This window comes from Cyprinus carpio, chromosome B23, assembly GCF_018340385.1.
Source record: "Cyprinus carpio isolate SPL01 chromosome B23, ASM1834038v1, whole genome shotgun sequence".
Taxonomy (NCBI): domain Eukaryota; kingdom Metazoa; phylum Chordata; class Actinopteri; order Cypriniformes; family Cyprinidae; genus Cyprinus; species Cyprinus carpio.
In genome coordinates, this window is record NC_056619.1 from 12,494,121 (window position 1) to 12,520,539 (window position 26,419).

Sequence of the window (26,419 nt, forward strand, 5' to 3'; positions counted from 1 at the left end):
ATTCATTCATAAACCATGGGCATTTTAGCTTGTGCAAAGATCGATATTAAAATTAGAAAATCAAACTTATTCGTTAGATCAGTTTGATGAAGCTGAAGCAGAAGACTGGATGCTGTTACATGCTTTAACCACAGAGTGGCCTCCTGACATCAGAGTTCAGCCATTGAGTTTTACTGCCCTACATCTCTCAACATGGTGCAACTTGACATATAATGTTCAATTTATGATTTAGACAGAATAAACGTTATATAAAGTTTCCATTTGTTTAAAAGTTTTTAAAGTAGCACTGAAACAGCCTTTAATGTCAAGCCATCGCTTTTTTTACTGGCTGCAATAATGATGTTTTAACATGAGGCTAAATAGTTGTTCTTTTTTACAAAAGTTCTTGTTCAATTCCTCTAAAAGACAAAACAAAATGAAAGCATACATACGGTATGGCTAATTCCAATAATTTAGCAAAGGTAGAAGTTGCATAAGACGTTTAAACCCATCCTTCTTCATTCCTGTTATGTTATTTTAAAGCAGTTCACTAGGTCTGAAGACATAAAGTGGCTTTGTATGTATTGCAAAAAGCTCTTTACAAACAAACTTGACTGATCAAGTTAACGCTGATTCTTCATTGTATATTTCAAACTGACACACTCTGGTTATCACAGATAAAAAGACTTTTTCATGACCAACACACCAAGCAAGGAACAGCATCAGTGATTTTCTACATATTAGTTTATTTCATTGAAGACTTGACTATAATACATGTGCATCTATGTCTTAATATAGTATTTATCATTTTAAAAGTTTCATTATGTGAAACAAATTTTCATGTAGTACTAATAAGAAAATACTGACAATTTCAGTACAAATCTATACCTTAAGATTTATCTGGCAAGCTCATTATCAAAAAGAGAAATTGACACATGAAAGATAATGCTTAAAAGCCCATTTGTATGTCTCTCAAAGCAGGTGCTCATAGACATATAGTCTCCTTTAGAAATGCAAAGATATTCACAGTTTGGAAAATAGCAGGTTATTCTTCATATTTCTATTCACCCCCTAAAGGTCTGAGCATTGAGTTCCTCCAAAGATGCTAGTGGAAAAAATTAGAATGTCCGCTAAATCAAAGCAAGTAAAAATACACAGTCTATTTTAAAATAAATAAAACTTCTGTGGTTTCAATCCCAAATCGTATGTAGTGGTTAATATAAAAATAAATTAACACAGCTAAAGACTCCATTCAATATGTCGTATGTACCATAAAAATGAACGATCAGTATGAAGTGTGTATGATCACAGCTACAGTGTGTGTGCTACTCCAAGCAGGTTTGGTAATGTAAGTGCCATGAAAAGTGATTAAAAGGGGAGCTAGTGAAAGGCTACTTCGGCTAAATCTCCAACAGCAGGTCCTAACTGTAAGAGCGTAGGCACATCTGTCTCCCGTCAGTCTCTTCCAGTGTATCCACTGAAACACACTTTGAGATCTCAAAAGATCATATTGAAGCTTACAGCTGTCACATCATGCATATCATTATGATATGTATGTACAAGGATGAAAAGGGGAGAAATGTACCTACAGCCATTTGAACTTAAAGGAATGCTTTCTAAGTAAGAGCATAACATTTGTTCATTTGTCCAGAGGTCATTTTTAGAAATCATAATTATCACTCAAGTAGGAAGACCTCACTTTACCGTACACAGTGAGTGAAGGGTATGGACGTTACAAGACAATATGATTAATTGTGCATTTTTGACAAGACTTCACAACAGATTTCAACCAGTTTAATTAAAAAATAATAATAATAAATGATCTACGTCTGTCCCATAGTAATGATGAAACTAACCCAACTGTTCCATACTTTCTGAAGGGTTTGGCTGGTACTCTGCTGACATGCACAAAAAAATAAAAATTAAAAACCTTTACATACAAAGAGGGAAAGTTACTGAATATTTTATAGTAATTCACTACAAATTAAGGGTTTTCACCATGATTCGACTGCAACACTTATTGTTAGAGGTAACACTTTAAAATAAGGTTCATATTGTTAACATTAAACAATGAGTTATGTGTCATGAGTTATGTGTCATGAACCATTTTTACCGCTTTTATTAATCCTGGTTAATGCTGATTCATACATATACTATTGTTCATGACTCATGATACATTATCTAATGTTTATTTAACTTAAATGTTAAAAAGTTAAGTTAGTGTATGCAGAAATTAACTTTAACATAGATAATGTAAAAATATTATTAATAGTTAGATACCTAATGCATTAATGTAAATCTGTCATCATTTACTCACCACCATGTTCCCAACAGGAACTCTCCATGTATGGAAATATCTGCATTTATGCTCCACAGAGAGAAAGTTATAAAATGACACAAGATCTGAGTAAATGATGACAGAATATTCATTTTTGACTGATCTATCTAATGTTAACAAGCTGAAGCTTAGTGAAAAGTGTCACGGTAGAGATGCTCTTCATAAATGAAACCACCAAGTTTCCACATCAGAGCGCTCCCTTGAAACATTATTGATATTTATGTATTCCGAAACCCCAGACAGGGCTATCAAGTAAAGATCAATAGGTAATATAAACCACAGGTAGCAAAGAGCAGAATGATAGCCCTTGTAATAAAGATATATAAGTGATACCAATAAAACATATCAGTATGAAAAATATGACATTAATCATCTGTGTTTTTGGCTATGATTAAAAACTTCTGAGATGATAAGACATCTATATCTTAACCGAGGCAGCAGTCTACAACTGTCCACTCATATGAAAATATCTCCTAAACATTCACTCAAGCCAGACAAAGGTTCATGATTCGCTTGAATACCACAAAGAATCGGTAAGCTGAGTGTTAGTGTTGCAGACGGAGATGGATGAAGAGCTTATTTCAGTTCCTTCTGAAGTTCTGTAGTGCTGACAGACTCAGTTACCATGGTAACGCAGAGGATGGGTAAAACCCATTGTACTTTGTTTTCTGATAACGCTAGAGCCTCGTGGCTCTGAAGGGTGTGGTTGTCAAAGTAAAAAAAGATTGTCATGACTCATACGGTGCCGTCTGCATTCATTCAATCGCACTGACTGTTCTGAAGTTCATTATTACTCAAGAAGCAGCTATTTTGGTGCTGTGCTGCTCTACACGGGTTTAAAGATGAGAACTACCTCATCAAGGTCCTGTTGTTATAGAGAAGTGCTGTAAGGTGCTGTGGTGACTGTCCTTCTCTTTTGGTCCTGGACTTGCATTTTCAGTCCTATGGCACACAAGAGTATGTATTGGCATGTGTGTGTGATTATATGCTGTGTGTGTCTTTACAGTGTAATGACTGTGCCCTCCTCCTCTAGATTTCGCCCTTCTAATCCCCTGTCATGGGCATTCAGAGACCCCACGCTCACACTGCTTGCCATGGTACCATTTGAGGGGCGGAGGTCGAGGTGGGGCTCGTATCTGGGCAAGGCGGGCATGCTGGTGCTGGCCGTCGCCCGTGCCCCTGCCTGCGGAAAAAGTTTAGCCCCTCTGTCCGCCTCGATCACCAGATCCTCCTCCTCCTCGCTCTCCTCATCCGGTTCATAGTTCTGGATAATATGGGACGGGGTCATCACCATCGAACCCGGTGTCGAGTAACCATAAAAACTGGTGTTGCTGTCAGTAGATCGTCCTGAGCTGCCGCCGCCGCTGCTACGTACCACGTTATTGCGCTGATTGGCCGGCTTGACGGTTATAATGAGGTTGTGGCTGTTAGCGATCATCATGTCCGTTACTTGGTCCAAAGACTTCCCGCTCACCTCGATGCCGTTGACTTCAAGCACCTCGTCGTTGACGGCCAGCAGTCCCGTGCTATCCGCCAGGCCTCCGGGGACCATGCGGGAGATGAAGATGCCCGGGACCTTTTCCAGGCCTTGGGGTGTAACGCGCACGCTGGAACCATCACGGATGTAGAAGCCCAGTGGTTTCTCTTGACCGTGTTTGTATAGACGGACGCGGCGGTGCGTCTCTGGGAGGATGTCCACGTCGATGATGGAGGACACTGGCCGGAAATCTTTAGGCAGGCTGATGATGATAGGAGGCTTCTTCTTGTTGGCGTCCGGTCGAAGGAGGACCGCTGCGAGTGCCGCTGGGGTCTTCTTACGGGTCACAGTGTCCGTGCCGAATGCAGAGTAATCTGCCTCCTCTGCACAAAAGGAAGAAAAAAGAGAAAGAGAATGTAAATATGTAACGTTTGTGTTGCAACTTATTGGAATATTGGTGTTTCGTTTATTTAGTAATGGGTTACAATGGTCAAGTCATTCATCAACAACCACAAATTGAGTTGTGTTTGGGATCAATGGTCGATTTAATCGATTAAAATCGATTATTAAAATAGTTGTCAACTAATTTAGTAATCGATTCGTTGCTAAATAATTTTTATTTGCCGTAAGCGGCTCATTTCGTGCATATTTTAAATCTGCGGTGACCAAAGTGTGGCAGTAATGAGCCACCGGAGGTTTTACTCAGCCAGTACAGCAGGAGAAGTAGCGAATAGCCAATAGCTGGCCTCGTTTTATGTCACGTGCTTCCCGCACAGGGTCTCTGCAGCATTCAGCGTGATGGGTGAGGCAGGCGGCAGTGGAGTAAGCTCGAGAAAGAAAAAGAAAAAAGCGGAAGATAAAACTAATCGGACGAAGTCATCCAAAGTGTGGGAGCACTTTACTTTTGCGCCTTCAAAAAAAGAAGAGTAACCTGTAAACTGCGGCAGGAAACATATCCTCTAAAAAGAGATCAAGCCTAACTGTTAAGCCCTGAACATTTGGACATGTTGACCTTTTTGCACTGCAATGCAAAGTTTTTCTCAAATAATAAGTGAATAGTGTTCTGCCTCATTTCCCACAGGTAGTCGAATTCCAGTCAGTTCAGGCATAAGCTGTTTTGTTAACATTTTATCGCTTTATTACATTTTTGAATTTTGCACTGTTATAAGGACCACTAACGTTACATATTTAAATCCGATGACTATCACAGTGTGCAAAGACTTTTATTTGTGCAGATTCTGCAGTACAATGTTGTTTGCAAATGTTTAGTCGTAAAAGCTGATAACATTGCTTTTAAACAATTAACATTTAAAGCTTTGTCGTTTACCAGTTCATAATTCAGTCTTGCAGCCTAATTATGACTGAATGAGAGAGGTTAATGTTTAAATGTATTTGAAATGCACTTTTTTCTAAGTATTCACTGATCTTTTTCACACACCAGGTTTTTTTGTGTGTGTCCAATTTTTTTCCTGACAACCTTCTGATGGATTTTACTTTCATTTTTATTCTAAAATGAGATTTCCATTCAGGTTTCATGCCATTGGCACTTTATTCGAAGGATTGTCACTGCAATTTCACAGCATAAGCTATAAAGCTGTTTCCCAGGTATAAGCTGTGTGTTTACAGGAAAAAAATTATAAAATACAATTTACTGCAATTTTATTCTGTTTTATTCTTATTCTTCGTGAAAAAAATATGTTCTGAAAGATTCCTTAATAAGCTTTGTTCGGGATGTTAAACTACTTTAGGAGCCCTAAGGACTGCCATGGTGAAAACATTATTTGAAATCTCCTTGTGAAATTTGCTAGAGTATGTATGGGTCAGTGTTTTGATTGCAGAAGAGTTTGACAAAGGATAACCATCACATAATAAAACACAACTCCAGGTATGTTTTTGATGAGGATATGACAATGCAAAATGGTTAAAATCTCTAAAAAGTCTATGTTGAATGATAAAGACCCTTTGTTAATAATTTACTTGGGGGAAAAATGGGCAAAACTAAAATACAAGTACATAAACCGATTCATCGATTAATCGTAAAAATAATCGACCGATTAATCGATTATCAAAATAATCGTTAGTTGCAGCCCTAAATTGATTAATCGTAAAATTGTTTGTATTTTTATTTTGTTTTTTTTTTAATTGTTGTTTGAAGAAATAAATTTTAATATTAATTAAAAAACTGGAAAAACAACTAAACAAAACAAAAATAAAATGGGTAATATAGATCAACAACTAAAAGTGTGGGCACTAACACTTTTCAGTAGCTTTGTAAATAAATGCAGTACAATATCAGCATATTTTTGTTAATGTGAACAACCACTTTGATCAAGTCATGTTTAATTTAAATAATAAATGAAAATAATATAAACCACTTTTGTTGTTTGTTTTACTTAAAACAGAAAAATAAATAAAATTGTTAATATAGGGCAGCAAAAAACAAAACAAAACAAAAAGGGGCAATAACTAAAAGTGTCTGGATGCTTTTCAGTGGCTCGGTCAATGCAAATTATTATCAGTGTTATTGTGCTTGTAAACATATATTATCTGTGCAAGCTCATTATTAATTATTATTGATCACATGTTCAAATTATGCATGTTTTTTTGCTCTTGTAGGACTATTCCCTAAGCTTTGTAAGGAGAGACCTGCAGGGGATACCATGGTAGAGAATGCCTGCTTGTTAGTTTCCCTCCACCCCTCAGCTAATGTGTAATCTACTGTAAACCCAAGCCTCCTTTCAACCTCTCTCTCTTTTTCTCTCAGCTGCCATTTATGAATTCCTCAGAGGCTTAATCACAGCCTGGACTTTCACCTGCAAGACATTCATACTCAAGATCAAAAAGGAGAATAGCGTAGGAAGGGAGAGAGGATATAAATGCATGTGCATGAAGGCTGGAAATGTCTGAGAGAGTTCAAAGCAGTACCATGTGTTTTTCTGAACTCCCATTAACCCGAATGAACAATGGTTAACCTGAGAGATGTAATTATTAACAAAAACCACCATGTTATAAGAGTATAACTAACATTTGTGTTATTTACTGATCTTTTGTATCAAGGGTTGTGATGTTTTTATGGATTTATTTTAATGCCATAAACCTAAATTGTACCTCTCAAACGAAAGCATCTTCTTCCAGTGTGTTTGTTTAACCAGAAACATGCTAGCAGGGATGTGGCTGTGTGATCTAGTGAACAGATTTCAGATCAGCCCAAATATAGTCAAAACACACACACACACACACAATATTGATTGTTGGTCAAAGGTCCCCACAGCCAGTTCCCACTAGAAAACTACCTGGATTGTCCTTGTGTTTTGTTTCAACATGAATATGCAGCTTGTGTTGAAATTTTAACAATAATTTGGCAACTTGCCTTCAGTACCTGCAGACATAATAAAAATGTCTTTCTGACCTAATAAAGCTGAGGTTTATTCACAAACACATAGCATGCACACACAAGTCTCAGCTATGCAAGGTTGGCTGGAGCGGTCGAGCATGTATGTGGTCTCTTTTCATCTCCTCCAGAGTTCTTCTCCTCTCTTCCTTCCTTATGGAGCTGTCGTGTTTGTGTGTAACAATGGCTTCATAGTGAGTGCTGAAGGACAGCATGGGAAGTCCCTTAGGGCCACTCAAACGAGCACAAACTAGCTTTTCTGTTGGCTCAGAGATCGAGAGGAGAAAAAGTGAGAGGATGCAAAAAGCAGCTTACAATATATGGAAACCGCATCATGTTAACGGACACAAACCTCTATCATCTCTCTTCCTGAGCTCAGGACAGCTGGCTCTTTGTGAAACCTGACACTACAGAAACCAGTCCGGTTGTAATGGGTCTAATAATCTTTAGAGGCAGACCAGGGGATATGAGGACTTATTTCTGAATTATGGCTTGAAGCAATACAATGCAAATAAAAAAAAAAAATCATGTATTTGTTGATAAGATACATTAAGATACATGATTAGTCAGGCATTTATTGTTTCTTGACTTGTGTCATTTATAATTACAGCATAATTACTATTATTTCAAATAAAATAAAAAAAAAAAAAAAAACAATTGTTTATTGACACACACACATTAAATAATACATTTAAAAATATTAAGCTGCACATCAGTTTTCAACATTGATATTAAGAAAAGTTTATTGCGCAGCAAATCAGCATATTATAATGTTTTCTGGAGGATCATGTGACACTGAAAACTGAAGTAATGATGCTGAAAATTCAGCTTTTCCATCACAGGAATAAATTAAATTTTAAAATATATTCAATTAGAAAACAGTTATTTTAAATTGTAATAATATTTCAAATGGTTTTTTTAAAAATGTAGCCTTGGTGAGCATGAAAAAACATTTGAAAAAAAAAAAAAAAAAATTAATCATCACAAAAATCTTACAGACACCAAACTCTCTCTCTATAATGTAATATTCTTTATTATGACATTTCAGTTTGGTTTGGCAGTAAAATAGTGTGAATTTCTCTGTTGTGTGTTAATATGGCAGCAGTAATGTGACACTGGCTTTATCTGATACTGTGGTCACCATTGACCGTGGCAGTGGAAGCACCTCACTTCCTGTCAAAGGACACCAGGAAGCAGTCTGTGTGATCAGCACGCCAGTGAGAGTCGTGTGTGTGTGTGTGTGTGTGTGAGCTTAGTGAAATGCTTTTTCCCACCTTTGCTTAGATGATCAGTATCTCATTACACAGGGTCATATTGTTTGCCCAAGGTCAGGTGACCTGTTTGTGTATTCTTAACTCTTCTGTGTTTTCAAGTACCTGATTAATGCCGACACTAAAATTAAAAATGCTATTTTGTCTAAATAAATAAAAAATAAAACACTGAACACTGAGAACTAAAATCAGTAGTTTTAAATGCTACAACTGAATTTAGGCATTACAATGTTATAATGTACAGTATGATAAATGGATATCAATTTTGAAATTTGCTAAAGATTACATTTAACAGTTATTAAATGTAAAATAAAAATAAAAATAGGGGAAAGAAGGATGAACAATTAAATATCCAGTATCTGCCAAAACTGAAAAAATATTTAACATTTTGTCAGATAATAATTATGCATCTATTATATTGAATAAAATTGATTTTTCTAGGCCACTGATATTACAGGAGTCAGGATATTATAATTTTAAACAAACTGTGTCTGTAGATTTAAAACAAAGTGTAAAAATAAATTGATGCACCTTGGGTCACTTAAAAAAAAGTTCCCTCAGAATAAAGAAAGAAAATAAGATTGTTCAACAACCAGACTAAAATATAAAACTTATGAGTATTTGTCTATATGAAAATTAGTTTGATTATTCACTATTTATAATTAAGTATTCATGGTCAGTTCAGAGGTGCACATTCATGAGAAGCATCCCACGAGGAGTGTGAAAACAATAGAGATGTCACACCGTGTCTCTGCTCACCGCAAACTGAGAGTGATGGACTCATCTCATACAATATTCAGCAGGCCTTAAAAAGGCCGTGATGGCTCATGTTTCACTTTTGTGAATGTCTCATTCAGGTTTTTTTGCATGTGGCCACTGTGCTGCTTTCTGTTTATGGTCTCGCTCCACAAAGCTGCTTGCAAAGAATCGAGCACACAGATTATTCAGACGAGCAGCCGCTGACGGCATGACAGCATCTGTGGAAACATTTCTGCTTCTTTAAGGTTCACTCCGGATGTCTCCCACATTGGGGAGTGTGTGCCATCCTGTTCCAGACACGGCACGATAGAGGAGAGGGGAGCAGAGAGGGTGGAGAAGGCTGTAATGAGCACTTATTAGGCCAGAGAGAGAGAGAATGAGAATGAAAGAGCGAGGGTTGATGTGTAAAAAAAAACTTTTCAATACATAAAGTTTATGAGGTGCTGCTATTCTGGGCTCACTGAGCACATACTTCTGTGATGCAGCTAAGATCAAGTGAGACCGGTTCTGATAACAGAAGAAAAACGCAAAGTTTGCTAGTAACGTAACATGGGAAAAGACCTTGAAAACAAAGATACTTAGAGAAAATGTGGGAAAATAAGTTGCACGGTGTATGAAACTCACTCTGTGTATAGGAATCATTATAGCAGTTTCTAATTTAAGCAAAAATGGCAAGCCAATCAAATTGTCTATTATGTGTAAACAACCTTGAGCCGCCAACGCATCATCATCATACAATTCCTGTGAATTATAAAACAGCAGCAGACCTAGATTGTCCGAAATCACATACTCTCTAAATAGGCAGGCTACTTGCTTTGTAAAAATTATGTTCTATATAGGGTGAATGTGCATAGTACGAATTTAATCTTGATGTACTACATTCGCCATGTTGTCACTGTCAAGTGACCTACTAGCGCCAGATGCATCAATTTAATGCCATTGACAAACCCTCCCTCTCCAATGGACTTATGGGACAAAATATCCATAAAGTAAAATATCCATGGGCTAAGCACTTCAAGTCTTCCTGGAAGTACAAGGTCATCCGGGTATTTATCGCCTACTGTTTTATGAATACTGTGGATTCGAACATTAAACTACTCATTTCACATACTGTTTTTCACTTACTATATAGTAGGAAGTATGTGATTTCAGATGAGGCCTGGTGTCAAACATTAGCTCTTAAAGCTACAATTTTTAAAGGGGACATCGGATGCATCTTTTACATGGTGAACATAAATATGTGTTGGCAGTGTGTGGACACAACCATCCTATAATGGTAAAAATCCACCCAGTGCTTTTTTTTTGTTTTTAAACCCTCCAAAAATCATGAGCACTGTCTCAGATCAAGCCGTTCACAGATTCTTGGCAGAGTTACGTCACACACTCAGAACTATTGATGAACACTGCCGTTTTAGCACAGACCCTCCCTGAGTGAGCTGTCATCGGTCCGTCATTGATTCGACACCGGAGCAGGTGTAGACAATGTCTCCTAAGTGATTGAGGTGTTTTATTTTTGGATGTAATGTTGAACATAGCAGTCATCATTTACTCCCAACATCTGAGCCGCTGAAGACGCAGTGGATTACTTTTGTTTTTGAAGCGAATGCACCCCTTGATCTAACTAAATACGTCTATGTTCGCACAAATCATTCATGATCCAGCTTTACCTAAAGAAGAAGTGATTAAGGTTCTTTTAATGAATCTTTACAAATCTCCTTTCCTAATAATGTGTTAGTTAGCATCAGAGAACTGCTCATCACCCCACGGAAGAGAGGGGCGAGGTGAGGAGTAGCTCATTAGCATTTAAAGGGACATGCACCAAAACGTGTGGCTGTGAACAGAGATGTTTTTGACAAGGTAAAAAGGGTGTTGTTTTACACTCCCATTGAGAAATTTATCCAAAGTATGTTACAGACTTTGGTAAAATCTTTATAAGACCCTAAAGATTCATATAAACTTGTGGAAAATGGGCATCAGATGTCCCCTTTAAGTGTTATGTTCAGAAAGCCTGACTGTTGACAATCAACATATCAAATTTACTTAACTTTTTCTGGCCAGAAACCGCCCAATTAAACAGGAAGAGAACATCTCACTGATATGTTAAGTGACCAACCGCAAATCATTTTTTTATGTGTTGTTGAGGGGCAGGTAAATGAGAAACAGACTGATTGAGTGCAAAACACAACAAAAAAAAATTTACATTTGAAAAAAAAAAAGAAAAAAATCTGTAGTAATTAACAGCACCTCTGGAATATTGTCAATTACTGAAGAATGTATTTAATTTAGTATTTCTAATGTTGCATAGCACAGGACAGCTTCATATACTACATATACTTCATATACTATATATATATAGTCCCTTTATAATGCTAGAGTTCTGTGAAGGATATGGTTAAGCATAAATTTGGAACAAATTTAAGGATGATTAATAAGAGCGTGTGTGGGTAGAATGACTCCTTCATGTTGTGTAACTATTGCTGCCTTCGGTTTAATTCATGCTGACGCTGCTCATTCTTCTCTCTCCCACTCTCTTCCTTCAATGTATCATCATCTTAATCTCTCTCTCTCTTTCTAACACAGTCTCTGTCTCTCAGGGAGTGACGGTGACTGATGGGCTAGGCTTGTTTCCGTGGGCCTGTGTTTGGGCCAGCCCTGGTTCCACAGGTTCAACAGTTAAGTAACTGGTAGTTTCAGTTTTAAATGGATAGAAAATCTGATCAGTCTACAAACACGTACACTCTTTTTCCATGTTATATTAGATGGAATCACGGTGTGGAGACTTCCTGCACTCAATCGTAGCTGGGACATGCTGTCACTCAGTTTCCACAGCGAGGACCTTCCTGATAACCTGCACCTTCTCCTTTCTTTGACTCTGTGAGGAATGTGAAGTGCACTGCTAAAGGTCAGAGTTCAGTTTGGAAGGTGTTTTACTGCTCTGAGGTTAATCATACACATCAGAATCATAAAACACTAAAGTAATCAGCATTTAAAACTTGTGACAGATGCAATAAAAAACATGAGTGTCTCAAAACCCTGCATTTGGTTGTGCTTTATTCAGTCATCTACTCAAAAAAAGCTGGTTTCTGAGTCGTTGCTTATTTAGACAACCTGCTACTTACAATTGAACTAAAATAAGTTCTATGAACAAACACATAACATACAGTAATGTTCAGAAGTTTGTGGTCAGTATTATTTTTTTTTAATGAAATTAATACTTGTATTCAGCAAGGATGCATTAGATTGATCAAAAGTGACAATAAAGACAATGTATGTAAAATCCTGAAAAAAAAGTTTCACAGTTTCCACAAAAACATTAAGCAGCACAATTGTTTTCAACATTGATTAAAATAAATGTTTCTTCAGAATCAAATCAGCATATTAGAACAATTTCTAAAAGATCATGTGACATTAAAGAGTGAAGTAGAAGAGTGGAATATTTTTTTTAGTTGCAATAATATTTTAAAATAATATTCTGAAATGCATTAAAAAAACATTTTAACAATCTTACTGACCCCAGACTTTTGAACAGTACTGTATATTGATACAAGGGTCTAATGTTTCTATACAATACTGTGAGAAAACTCAATCTATGATGATATTGGCACCTCATCTACAAATTTCTATGAAGCACAAGAACATCTCGACAAAGATTAACAACAGTGTGTTTGTGAATGATTTGACCTTTTATCCAAAACAGGACTAACCAGTGACCAGGTCTTTCACTAGTTTTTCTTCAATAATAATGTAATAGCAGAGTGTTTTCCCACTAATAATACCTCTTTATCCTCACACTGTTTTCCCATCACCTCTTTCCTGGTCTGGTCCCTGTCTACAGCTCTATATGTTCACAGACTGCTCCATTCCTCGCACACCCATGAGCAGCTCTCCTGTCCTGTCTAGTCTAATCAGCAGAGGTGATCAGAGTCTGAACACATTCCACACAGTGCGACGCCTCCCCCCAATCCTGCAGCTTACTGCCCCTTCCCCCCCAGAAGTACAACCTCTTCCACCATGCAGCACACCCCCCACCCCTCCTTCATCCCGCTCCGCTTCATTGACAACACCAGAGAGGCCCTGGCCCTCTCTACCCAGGCATGATGACATAACAGTGTTCCAGTGCGTCTCTGCATCAGCGTGACATTCCATGACCCTGGAATTCCTCCCGCTTATTAAAGCGGCTCCACCTAAAACTGAAGCGGCAATAAAAGCTGCAGAGGTCATAGGTGTCAATAAAACACAAACCCACCCCTGTGCCATGATTCAGCTTATGACATGAATGGAAAAGTAAACAAATTTGTGGTTTCAGGAAAGAAAGGGGAGAGGAAAGGCGAAAGAGACAAGGTAACAGCAGGCAGATTCCTAAAGCATATGTCACAGTGCTCTCTAGGGATGTGCGCGATGACGAATTTGACTGTCGGTTAAACGGAAGTTTTGTATCCGACTAGTCGACTAGTCTAAAAGCAAGAAACCCCCAAAGGATGGTAAAAAAAAAAAAAACAGGTGTATATAATAGCCTGCATTTGAAATACTTAATCTATGAATCGCACTGACAAATCCCTCAATAAATTCCACTAAAAATAGGTCACAATTATGCTGTACTCTTGCCTCGCGTTATCATTATTTAATTTTAGGTGGTCATTAAGAAGAAAAAATAGAAGAGAACAAACTCAACGTCAGCCAATGCTTATTTATTAAAATCAGCTGGGGAAATGCAGAACAATGAAAAATCAATCAATAGCCTGACAGAATTCTTCATCTTCATATAACGTTTGCCAACAAATTAAAACACAACACAAAAACAATAGGGAATTTTATCAAGGAATACCATTAAAATGGCTTTTAAAAACATCGTCATGTAGGCTATATCATCTAAAAACAAAATGACCAAAAAGAAAGACAGGACCTGAGGCCATTAGGGTTTCCATCCAAAGTTGCGAATTTAACTTATGCGCAAAATTGGAATATCACTTAAACATTTGCGAACAAGCACTGTTTCCATCCAACGCATCAAAGAGACTTCCTGTTAAACTAGCACTAAATATCAGTAAAAAACTAGGAGAACTGAATATAATAATTTTCAGACTTTGCTCAGACATTTCAGAACGACCATAACAATATTTCAGATACTGTGGAACGAGATCATGCAGTCTGCTGCTAGTCAAGTTATCCCGCCTTATCGCACAAAGTCAAATATTTGAGGAATAGACGGCGCGGATGGGATCGCAGCTGCGCCGTGCTGTAGTGATTGACATTAGCTGGCTTTGGCTAGTCTCTAAGCTAGACGGCTACGTGCATGTAATGAATATGATTATGCATCGCTCCAGTAGAGTTATTGTAAGCCAATTTGACATTACACAGTTCACACAAAACTTTTTAGTTTAGTCTAATTCAAAATAATCCCAAACCTTGCTCGTCTTTTGCGTAGTCACTTTTGAGCTCGCCACAACTGACACAGAAAACTCATGCGAGGCATGAGGTAAAAATGTAGTTTACGTCCCGAAACACTTTTAAAAATAATGTATTATATTTCATATGTTTTATTTTAACTTATTTAAAATGTTTTAAATGTAACAATGGGAATTTAGTAGCAACAAAATGATGGTAATTTTAATGATTATCATGTTTTTTTTTCTGTTGTGTAATCGACTATCATTTTCAGTGTCGACTAGTAGGAGCTGTACCGTTTAGTCGACTAGTCGACTAGACCAGCACATCCCTAGTGCTCTCTAGAAACTATTCCAGCTGCTTTCCTGAACCACACCTCTCCGACAGGTGAGGCCAGTAGGGAGGATCCCAGAGATACGCTGAGAAAACTATGAAAGAAATGGAAATGAATGACAATCATATGAATCACGGGGCAATTATTAGAAACAGACACAGGTGGAAAGATTAATTCTAATGAACAAAAGACAAATTACTGCTAATACTATTAGCTGAATCGTCAATTAATCTCAGCGGAATTCTCAACTACAGCCTCTTTCAAAAGATTTTGTAGTTTGACTTAAATGGTGAAGTTAGCAAGTCAAGTGCTCAAACTGAAACTCTGTTCAAAAGCTAGCAAGCTGTCAGCTTTCTACATAGGCAGCTTTCTTCTAAGGCAGCATCCGAACTGAAAAGGAACCTCATAAGTGACAGATTTGGAACACTGTACAGAGGCAGCAGGTCCACACACCACACAAATAAGAATCCTAGTGTAAAGTTCAAAGGAGACTTGACTCGTTTAATGTTAGCATGTTGCTAGGAGGAGAGCAACAACCCAATTTTTAGGGTGAATGCAAAATTTTTGGCATCTCCTGCCAAAGCAGATAAGTAGGAGGAGATCATCATTGGATGGCCTTTGGATATGATTATGATGACACCTATGCAACACATATGCCGTGTATTCCACTTCTGTTCCACTGGCTTCTAAACTGCACTGTAACTTTTTTTTTTTTTTTTTACAGAAAAAAAACCATAGTAAAAAAAAAAAAAAAAAAAAAAAAAAACTGCTATAGTAAAAACCTGTTGACTGATTAACTGTGAGCTACCTTAAAGTAAACAATGTAAATTAATTAACATTGAATTATATGTATTTTTACTTTTAAATATTGTATTTTTACTGTCTGTATTATAATGTTGGTTATCAGTACATCAAGCAGATCAACATGCCATCACATCACAATACCTGAAACACTGTCACCATTAGACATGTGTCGGTATTCGGTAATGTGATATATCACGGTAATGAATATGCACTATATTGTTATCCTGGGCACTTCTAAATACCTTGAATAATTATACATTACAGATTATTCAGAATTTGGGATGCATTTTAAGAATACTATTCCCATCAACTGGTCAAAATGCATAACACCGCTGTATGCTGCTTGAAAGACGGACGCATGTGCCGCTCTGATGTAAACAAGCAGGCATGAGAAGCACATGGGGGAACGCTTGAGAGATGCCCTGAATGAAAGCACATTCACTCTCTGACAACAGATGGCGCTAAATTGCAGAAAATGCAACCATTATCCTGGAAACCCCATAAATAAAGCAGCTGCCTACTTTCTAAAACGTATTTAAATAGATTTAAATAGCCATTCAGACTTGTGGATTTGCTGTGGTGTTCATCACAGCGCCAAATACTTAAATATTTAGACTTAATAGGTTATTTATTTTCAAACTTTTGTTACATTTTAATCTGGACTACAACATGACCTAGATATTGTTTGAAAGTGTTTTGATTCTGTATTAGGGCTTCATTAGTTAACATTAGTTAATTCATTAGTTAACGTAACCTGCCAATGAAAAATTCTTCTGAACATTCATTAATCTTAGGTATTCCAATATTTACTGTAATAACACCTTAAAAATAAAATCGAAAGTTGCAACTGTGTTATTTAATGAGCTAACATGAACTAAGACTTGTTGTTTTTTTTTAACAAAGATTAATAACTTCTGTAGCAAATGTAGCTATTGCTCAATGTGAATGTTAATGCATTAACTAGGTTAACTAATGAGGTCTTATTGTAAAGTGATACCTATTGGTCTTTATAGATCTTTTGCACTTTAATCTGTATAAATTGTTTAACTTTATATATTTTTCTGTATTGCTTTTTTGTATTTAAATGTTCACTTATTTTTGTTATGAGAAAAAAGTTATTTAACCTGTTATACTCTATTATGACCACTTTTTGAAACTAAATTTCAATACCGTGGTAATATCGTATACCGTGATAAAAGCATGAGCAATTAACCACAACATGAAAATTTGATACCAGCATATCCCTAGTCACCATGTTTGTTTCAGTGACTTTCTGAAAGTCACCACAGATTTAATAGGATATTTTTACAGTGTAAGATCAGAAAAACATGATCTTATAAAGCACAGAAATTCATCACACACAGAAATGTTGGGTAAAACAGTCTATTCATTTAAGCTATTTCCATCTTTCTGTATTAAATGTGACCCTGGACTGTAAAACCAGTGATAAGTGTCAATGTTTTGAAATTCCATTGATGTATGGTTTGTTAGGATAGGACAATATTTGGCCAAGATACAACTATTTGAAAATATGGAATCTGAGGGTGCAAATATTGAGAATATTAAGAAAATCACCTTTAAACATTAAAGTTGTCAAGTTTTGATGTTTTTACAGTACAGAAATTTACAAAATATCTTCATGGAACATGATCTTCACTTGATATCCTAATGATTTTTAGCATAAAAGAAAAATCTATTAATTTTGACCCATACAATGTATAGTTGGCTATTGCTATAAATATACCTGTGCTACTTATGACTGGTTTTGTGGTCTAGGGTTACAAATTGACTATTGAAAAACAAGTTGTTGCAATGATGCCACAGGGCAAAATGAGTATTTCAGAGGACAGTAATATTGTTTCCTACTTTCAAGAACCTTTCACATAAGGAGCGTTCCTATGGCACCTTAAAATGGTGTCTAGGGAGGCATCGCACAAGGTTTTGGAACAGAGGTTATTTTCTGGACTCAGCTGTTAACAAGGAGGACTGAATGTAGAGCACAGAGAATATAGAGCAAAGACCCAATATTATGACACAGCAGGGACTGAGCAGGATGTCTGATCAGGAAATCACATGATGCAAATAGACACACGGTTGCCAACTCCCCTTAAGCCAGCAAACACATACACAACCACCATAGACAGTGAGGGTGGGGGGACGGCAGACTCTGTATTCAGATACAACTTTCCCATTTTCACTGGTTCATTCTTAATTACAATTGGTCTCCCACAATCGTGCATATGTGGTATCTATCCCATCATGCTACAATCACCACTCAAGTATCCCTCATAATTAACCCCATTCAGCTAAAGCTCTTCACTGTTGCCATGGCAGCAGGTCAACAAGCATGGGATTGGCGCATTGTGGTCATCCTGATGTTGTCTGAAAAAGCATGTGCATCTGCATTGGGATGGGACGCCTACTGAAACACATAAATCCTGATTTGGAGTGTTTAGATGTACATTTGCACCCTACAAAACATCCTCATTAAAGATCCAGTAAGCTGAGCTCAAGTCAAGCCACTCGAATATGCCAAACAGGCTACGACAAAACAAAACCCAGAATTACAAACACAAACCACAGATGAGGCGCACCGCTCAAGAATGCCCCTCAGACCCCCCCATCCCCCACATGAACGCCAACCACAGCGAAGGCTTTCTTAACCCAGATCACTGAATGTGTGCCATTCAATGACGGCAAGACGCTGCACAAAAGATTTCAGCTGGTTTGACGGCCTCAGTACTGTGCACCTTGCTGTGATTTCAAACACAGATCCAACTCACACATAGACATTTTTATGTGTGTGTATGCGCTGGCTTCCATCAAAGTGCACAAAACTCTCTGGATCTAATGTGATACGTGATGGAAATCTTCAAAAGAAAATACTTCAGGCTCTGTTCTGAAACCTGCCGTGATGCCTACTTAGCATTTTAATGCATCAAAACACTACAAACACAAAGCCTGTTTCAAAAGGTAGACTGCTTTCTAAAATAAACAGTTTAGTTACTGTTTAAGGCAATCATGAAGAACGCATCGTGACTCCATGCAAAAAAAAAAAAAAAAAATTCCATGATGGCAGAAAAGTACCAAGAAAAATCTAGTTATAATATGCAATTTATTTACCTAATAATCTTATTTGTTGCGTAATTTTTATGCATATTATTGAGAGTACTGTACGGTTATCTTAGCAACATGCTAATATGAAACTCTTAGAAGAAGAAGCATTCCCTGCTTCTTTTGTGTTTGTTAAGTAAAAAGTTTGACAATTTGATTAGGCTTTTCAGCAACCAATAAGAATGAGTACCACTTTGGTAGTTACTACAAAGAATTACTTCGATAACTATGAAGTTTTAATAATAATTTCTATGAGAATAGGGAAGTTCAAACCACAGAGGAACAAAGGCACAGAGGAACAATATTGTTATAATAACTTTCAGAAAGATTGTCCAGCTGAGAAATGATTAAAAAAATAAATAAATACTGAGAACCAATCAGAATCCAACCAGGTTCAAAGATCTTGTGCATATTAAAGCAGCATTTGTCATCCACTGGTATGGACAATTAGTTATCATTCTTTGCTTACTATGCTTAGATGATAGCAATCAACAGAATTTCCCTTAAAAGGGATAGTTCACCCAAAAATTAAAAGTCTATCATCATGAGCTCACCATCAAGTTGTTACAAACCTGTATACATTTCTTCCTTCTACTGAAAGAAAATATTTTGAAGAATGTGGGTAATGAACAGTTAAGTGTCTCCACTGATTTCCATACATAGTATTTTCTTTTTCTTAATATGGAAGTCAAAGGGGACCATCAACTGTTCTTCAAAATATCTTCTTTTGCGTGATCACAGAATTTTTTTTTTAACAACCCCTTTAAAATCACCACAAAATGTCTGCTGATTTTACCTGGACCTACTTATAGACTGTTTTTTAGTCATGGTATTGCCTCAGAATGCCATTGTCTTATAAGCAGTGGAAAGCTAGAAAGGTTTTGAAACCTAAGTTTATGAATCTAATGAATATATGTAGCATTTAGTGCTACATCAGATCTAGCCTTTGGAATAATTTCTGCTTACCCCCTACATCCACAGGCATGCATTCAAAGAACTAAAACATACGTGACAAGATATAGGGTGAAGTTAAAAAGTGGGTGGGTCCTCATGTGCTTCCGTGTCACATATTCTGCCATAGCAGCAGGTCACAGCATGGAGCTAGCGTCACCGTGTAATTGAAACGCAGGCCACACAGTGCTACACAGTGACCCCTCTAATCTCCGCCTGACAAAGTGGCTTACCATCTACAGGTCATATGGCACAGACACAGCTTAAAGTGGGGCACCCCACAGCCTGGGGCCATGACACACCAAAAGCACACAACAACTGTGAACTGTCACCAGTTCAGACCTTTATCTTTATATTGCTGCTTTCAAGTGAGCTCAGTCGAGGGTTCAAAGTCTTAAAGTCTGAAGACTTTTAACCCAAATTAAGAAACACTTGGCCATATTAGTTAACGAAAAATGCATCAAGGGAGAAATAAAATAGGTCTTATGAAAGGTCTTAAATATCATAATCGCACAGCTGTAATTAAACTGTAAGATACAGTATTAATAAAATGATCAATCCTTTGTTCACATTAAACACGGCTGTTAGTTAGGATTAAATGAAGAAATCTTATCTGAATTTAGACAACCCTGCTAACTAGCAGTCAGGTTAATGAACACAACTCACTTCCCCCAGGACTACATAACCTGTCACATTATAATCTGATATGACTGATAAATAAACAAAAGCACCACTTCTGGTCGGACAGCTTCCTGAAGCACAGCTATCGCCTCCACATGTGTTATCAGTCGAAACATTTGTGCATATTATATAACTAAATTCTCACCATACAGATGGACAAATGAACTACAACTGTGAGTGCTGTGACCATAAGGGATGTGAAGGGTATTGTGTCACATAATACACAGAGGACAAAACATGGAGTTGAAGTTTGAACAATGACCCACTTCAAAAACACAACCCTCACCTTTCCGCTGCAAGAAGAGACGGAGCAGGGGCGCTGCCATGGAGATTGCTTTATGGTAGTTGTCATCGTTGTTGATTGGCAGTAGGTCCCCGTGGACATCGGCGTAACCCACAAGCAGATCAACATTGGGGATCCGATGCACATGCTGCAGCAAGCCATAGAACTCATCAAAGCGTCCCGGCTTGGACCGGTCCAAAGAGAAACGCCTGAATTCTGCTCCAAACTAACAACATGGAACAGACATCAGTACACAGCAAAACAAGACAAACTCAACTAGTCTAAAACTATTACAAATCAGTTTCGTTAACTGAAATAAAGCTGAAATAAAAATTGCCTATTAGATGAAAAACTTCAACTAAAAATCTTGCAAATTATAAATAATGCCTTGGCAGGACAAAAGCACATAACAAAATTACTAGCTAAAACTTACACAAAAATTCATATTAAAACTGAAAATAATAATCAACATATTAACACATAGTATAATTGTATACTAAATAATATTAAAATAATAACGAAATAGACAAATTTACATTTTTCACTGATAAATCTTGTGAAATAGAAGTCACATGGACTTCATTTCTGATATATATATATATTTTTTTTATTTTTATTTTTTTTTATTTTTTTTATTTTATAGTGATTGTTTATTGTGCATGGAAAAAAGTAGGAATGCACTGATACTACAACTGTGGATAAAACTGACATTTTAAACCGTATTTTAAAACAATATATTGAACCATTATTTTCAGGTTTTAGCTGACAACTGATAACACCTGCAAATCTATACTATTTTGTTAAAAAAGAAAAATTAAAAAAACACTGAAAACTGCTGACACATCTCCAGCATGCACTCTTAACAGGAATCCACTCTTCAAGAGATTTAATATCCAAGAATAATATGGTGCCAGGATATAGTGCATATAAAAAAGCAACCAGTGCACCATTAAAAACATTTCCATTTGTGTAGTAATAATAGAGTAGTAGAATCTTAATTTTTGGGTGAACTATCCCTTTAAGGGGACGTAAGCATTATATTTTAGTACAGAGTAACTAGAATAGCAGCATCAGTAGCAATTAAAAAAAAATGTAAACTATTAATAAACAAGGAAAATTATGGGCAAAAAAACTGATGAAAAAATTAAATGATTACTAACTAGTCAAAAGAGACAGCCTAAATTATTTCATGGTTTGTAATAAGTTATGAAGTGGTTTGGCAACAACAACAACAAAAAAAAAAAATGTAAAGGGAGGATTGAGACTCAGTTAGCTGTAATGTCATCACTAGCTAAGCATGGCTTGTCCATTATAAAGCAGACCTGTACTTCTTTGAGTTGGTACAGTGAGTATGACCAGGTTCTTGTTTATAGTGTCCATAATGATTAACACAAGAGAAACACGAACAAACATGTTGTAAAGAGTTGGTACAGTGAGTATGACCAGGTTCTTGTTTATAGTGTCCATAATGATTAACACAAGAATCGATGAATCGGTTTATGTACTTGTATTTTAGTTTTGCCCATTTTTCCCCCAAGTAAATTATTAACAAAGGGTCTTTATCATCATTCAACATAGACTTTTTAGAGATTTTAACCATTTTGCATTGTCATATCCTCATCAAAAACATGGCTGGAGTTGTGTTTTATTATGTGTTGGTTATCCTTTGTCAAACTCTTCTGCAATCAAAACACTGACCCATACATACTCTAGCAAATTTCACAAGGAGATTTCAAGTAATGTTTTCACCATGGCAATCCTTAGGGCTCCTAAAGTAGTTTAACATCCCGAACAAAGCTTATTAAGGAATCTTTCAGAACATATTTTCACGAAGAATAAGAATAATAAAACAGAATAAAATTGCAGTAAAATTGTATTTTATAATTTTTTTTCCTGTAAAACACACAGCTTATACCTGGGAAACAGCTTTATAGCTTATGCTGTGAAATTGCAGTGACAATCCTTCGAATAAAGTGCCAATGGCATGAAACCTGAATGGAAATCTCATTTTAGAATAAATAATGAAAGTAAAATCCATCAGAAGGTTGTCAGGAAAAAAATTTGGACACACACAAAAAACCTGGTGTGTGAAAAAGAGCAGTGAATACTTAGAAAAAAGTGCATTTCAAATACATTTAAACATTAACCTCTCTCATTCAGTCATAATTAGGCTGCAAGACTGAATTATGAACTGGTAAACGACAAAGCTTTAAATGTTAATTGTTTAAAAGCAGTGTTATCAGCTTTTACGACTAAACATTTGCAAACAACATTGTACTGCAGAATCTGCACAAGATAAAAGTCTTTGCACACTGTGATAGTCATCGGATTTAAATATGTAACGTTAGTGGTCCTTATAACAGTGCAAAATTCAAAAATGTAATAAAGCGATAAAATGTTAAGAAAAACAGCTTATGCCTGAACTGACAGGAATTCAACTACCTGTGGGAAATGAGGCAGAACACTATTCACTTATTATTTGAGAAAAACTTTGCATTGCAGTGCAAAAAGGTCAACATGTCCAAATGTTCAGGGCTTAACAGTTAGGCTTGATCTCTTTTTTAGAGGATATGTTTCCTGCCGCAGTTTACAGGTAACTCTTCTTTTTTTGAAGGCGCAAAGTAAAGTGCTCCCACATTTTGGATGACTTCGTCCGTTTAGTTTTATCTTCCGCTTTTTTATTTTTCTTTCTCTTTCTCGAGCTTACTCCACTGCCGCCTGCCTCACCCATCACGCTAAATGCTGCAGAGACGCTGTGCGGGAAGCACGTGACATAAAACGAAGCCAGCTACTGGCTAGTCGCTACTTCTCCTGCTGTACTGGCTGAGTAAAACTCCGGTGGCTCATTACTGCCACACTTTGGTCACCGCAGATTTAAAAATATGCACGAAATGAGCCGCTTACGGCAAATAAAAATTATTTAGCAATGAATCGATTACTAAATTAGTTGACAACTATTTTAATAATCGATTTTAATCGATTAAATCGATTAGGTTGTTTCAGCTCTATTATAGTGTCCATAATGATTAACACAAGAGAAACACGAACAAACATGTTGTAAACCACATCTACATTGGTATTGTTTGAGCTTGAACTGCCTACCTTTACAAATTTTAGGCATCATATGTATGTCAAGGCATATGTATGTTAAGACCAATATTAGATTTGCACATCAGACTACAGCAGCATAAAGTTATAAATATCTTCTGTGTAGATTTTAAGGTGCATATAATGCCTGTAAAACTTACGTGACTTACATAACAGTTGCGATAAAGGCCCACTGAGACAGGTTCAGTAGTTATGTTATTTATCATATGTGCAGCTTGGTATTTGATTTAACTTATTTTTTGAGAACAGTCAATATTTAATTTCCCCAAACATGATCTTGTCATGTGGATGTGAAGTTTGAAGTCCAAGATAAGTGATCATCAGTTTGTTTACAAGACAGAGTGAAAACAAGTTTAGGATCAAGAATGGCTTTAATTGAATTTTTATTGATACAATGCAATGGCAAGCCACTTTAGTATTTATTCCTTTACACAAACTAGTATTGTTTTGTGTTACTAGCACTTTAAAAAAAATAATTGCACTTATACCAATAGTAACTAGTATCCAATATATTAGTCAAAGGTATGTTCTCCTTTGCCAATATTCTATAATCTCTTGTTACTGGTGAACAAACTGCAAGTTTTTCCACTGAATTCTAGGGATCTGTAGTCCTGATATCAGTTATACACTTCCAACTAGCATCTAATCAGGTTTTACTAGTAACTATGCAATATTTATGAAGACATTTTCTTTTGTTTATTGTAACTTCTCATAGTATCTGTTCCTGTTTTTCTAGTACTATTCGAACAAACACAAGTACCGGTTTATTAAACACTAAGTGTGATTTCCAAGTGGCACTACTAACTTTTCAAAACTTACTAGTTATTTTTTTAAAACTGAACTACAAAACAACCATATTAGTTATTAAATATGACAACACACATGTAATTATAACCACTGAGATAAAACATGTTAACTGGAATAGATACCAGTGTCTCATACTGGCATAGTTAGTAGTCATTGGAGTCCATGAATAGCTACTAGTAAAACTGAAACAGGGACCAGCAAGAACTACTACATACTAATCTGACATAAACCACACATCCCAATAGATTTAGATGGAAAAACAGCAATTTGCTATCAGCAAACCTGTAATAAGTTAATTGTTAATTAGGATAGTGACTAGTAGCAAATTAATAAGTGCTAGTATGCAATTAAATTTATACTAGTCTCTATTGAATTACTTATTAGTAATTAAAAAAAAAAAGTTACATAAAACAGATACTCGTTAGTTTAAATGAATAACTTTTAAATTGCTTGCCATGGATTGGGAGATTGTGGTAAACTGACTGGACAAACACACACTTACATAACAACTCAAATAAAAACTTTTAGACATTATTTTTTACAATATAATAAACACCTGACAGCATGAGATAGGAGAGCACCTGTCAAAACCTACTGTCCAAACACACATCTCTCCCCAACAGCACGCACACTTTGTGTCCTCAGCACTAAAAGCAACGGTCGACTGAACTCACAAGGTTGACCAAACTTGCCAGGACAGGGTGAGTGCGTCTTAACACCCAAAAGTCTATTCCTACCACGAAGACTAGTCCGTTCTGTGACTGAACACTTATTAAAGTAATTGTGCCGCTGGCTACGCACCTTGCTCTTCACCTCCACGGCGCTCAGAGTTCGGTTGCTCGGCACTCGGTGGTTTTTGTTCATCTTTCGCTGACTGGACCCCGCCGCAGAAACACACTTGCCCTCCCGCGGGCTGCGCTCATCCGCCTTCAGTTCGGTCCGTCCTAAACGGCTTTTCTCGGCTTAATCCAGGTAAAGGCGCGTATCTCGCGACAGCTCCGTGCCTTCCTTTGTGTTGTTATCGGAATCGAGTAGCAACGGCGACGCCTGTCAACAGAACGTGCTCTAAACTCTGCCCCACTCTCTCTCTCTCTCTCTCTCTCTCACGCACCCTGTTTTTTTTAAGGAGCTTTGCTCTGTCTCACGAGCTCTGGTCTGTCTGTGAAGATTGTGCAGTCTGTGAAGATCTCAGCGTCAAGATCAAGCGCGCCCCCTCTGGCCACAAAGGCCATTCTGGCATTCTTGTGCCATGAACGAGACTCATTACCCAGCCCAGTCCAAACACTAACAAAAAAAGTATTTTGTTCTTTGAAGTATATTGTATTTCTATGTAAATACCACGAATGGCAATCATTCAGTACCATGGTATGTAGAATGCTGTATCAAATTACATGGTATTACAATCTGATACCACTAGTTATCTTAAATGGTATCATAAATATGGATATCATAAATAAATGGCTGCCCACTGCTCCGGGTGTGTGTTCACGGTGTGTGTGTGTGTTCACTGCTGTGTGTGTGCACTTTGGATGGGTTAAATGGAAAGCACAAATTCCGAGTATGGATCACTATACTTGGCTGTATGTGTTGTATTGTGTATTGTATTGTGCTGTATTGTAACTTTCACTTTTCAATGTTCATGATGTGTTCATCGGCTCCACAGCAAGCTCTTTCATAAAAAGTAGGGTTTTTTTAAAGGAACTTTAGGTTCTTTTGAGCCTTTCACTACATTTTAGA

General features: G+C 36.8%; 1 protein-coding gene across 1 annotated transcript; it reads right to left on the reverse strand.

Annotated features, from left to right (window-relative positions):
- Positions 1-705: 705 nt before the first annotated feature.
- pard6b (par-6 partitioning defective 6 homolog beta (C. elegans)) lies at positions 706-25,791 on the reverse strand. Its single transcript, XM_042751226.1, has 3 exons — positions 25,484-25,791; positions 20,771-20,993; positions 706-4,177 (listed from the first exon to the last, which is right to left on the reverse strand). Exons 1-3 carry the CDS (start codon positions 25,544-25,546, stop codon positions 3,318-3,320), a joined length of 1,146 nt encoding a protein of 381 aa, XP_042607160.1. The 5' UTR covers positions 25,547-25,791; the 3' UTR covers positions 706-3,317.
- Between the last annotated feature and the right edge of the window lie 628 nt (positions 25,792-26,419).

Coding starts and splice junctions, on each gene's coding strand:
- pard6b (XM_042751226.1), bottom strand. CDS start 25,546: ATGAACAAAAACCACCGAGTGCCGAGCAACCGAACTCTGAGCGCCGTG. Junction 20,994..25,483: donor CCGTGGAGGTGAAGAGCAAG/GTGCGTAGCCAG, acceptor CCATGTTGTTAG/TTTGGAGCAGAATTCAGGCG. Junction 4,178..20,770: donor TCTCTTCTTGCAGCGGAAAG/GTGAGGGTTGTG, acceptor CCTTTTGTGCAG/AGGAGGCAGATTACTCTGCA.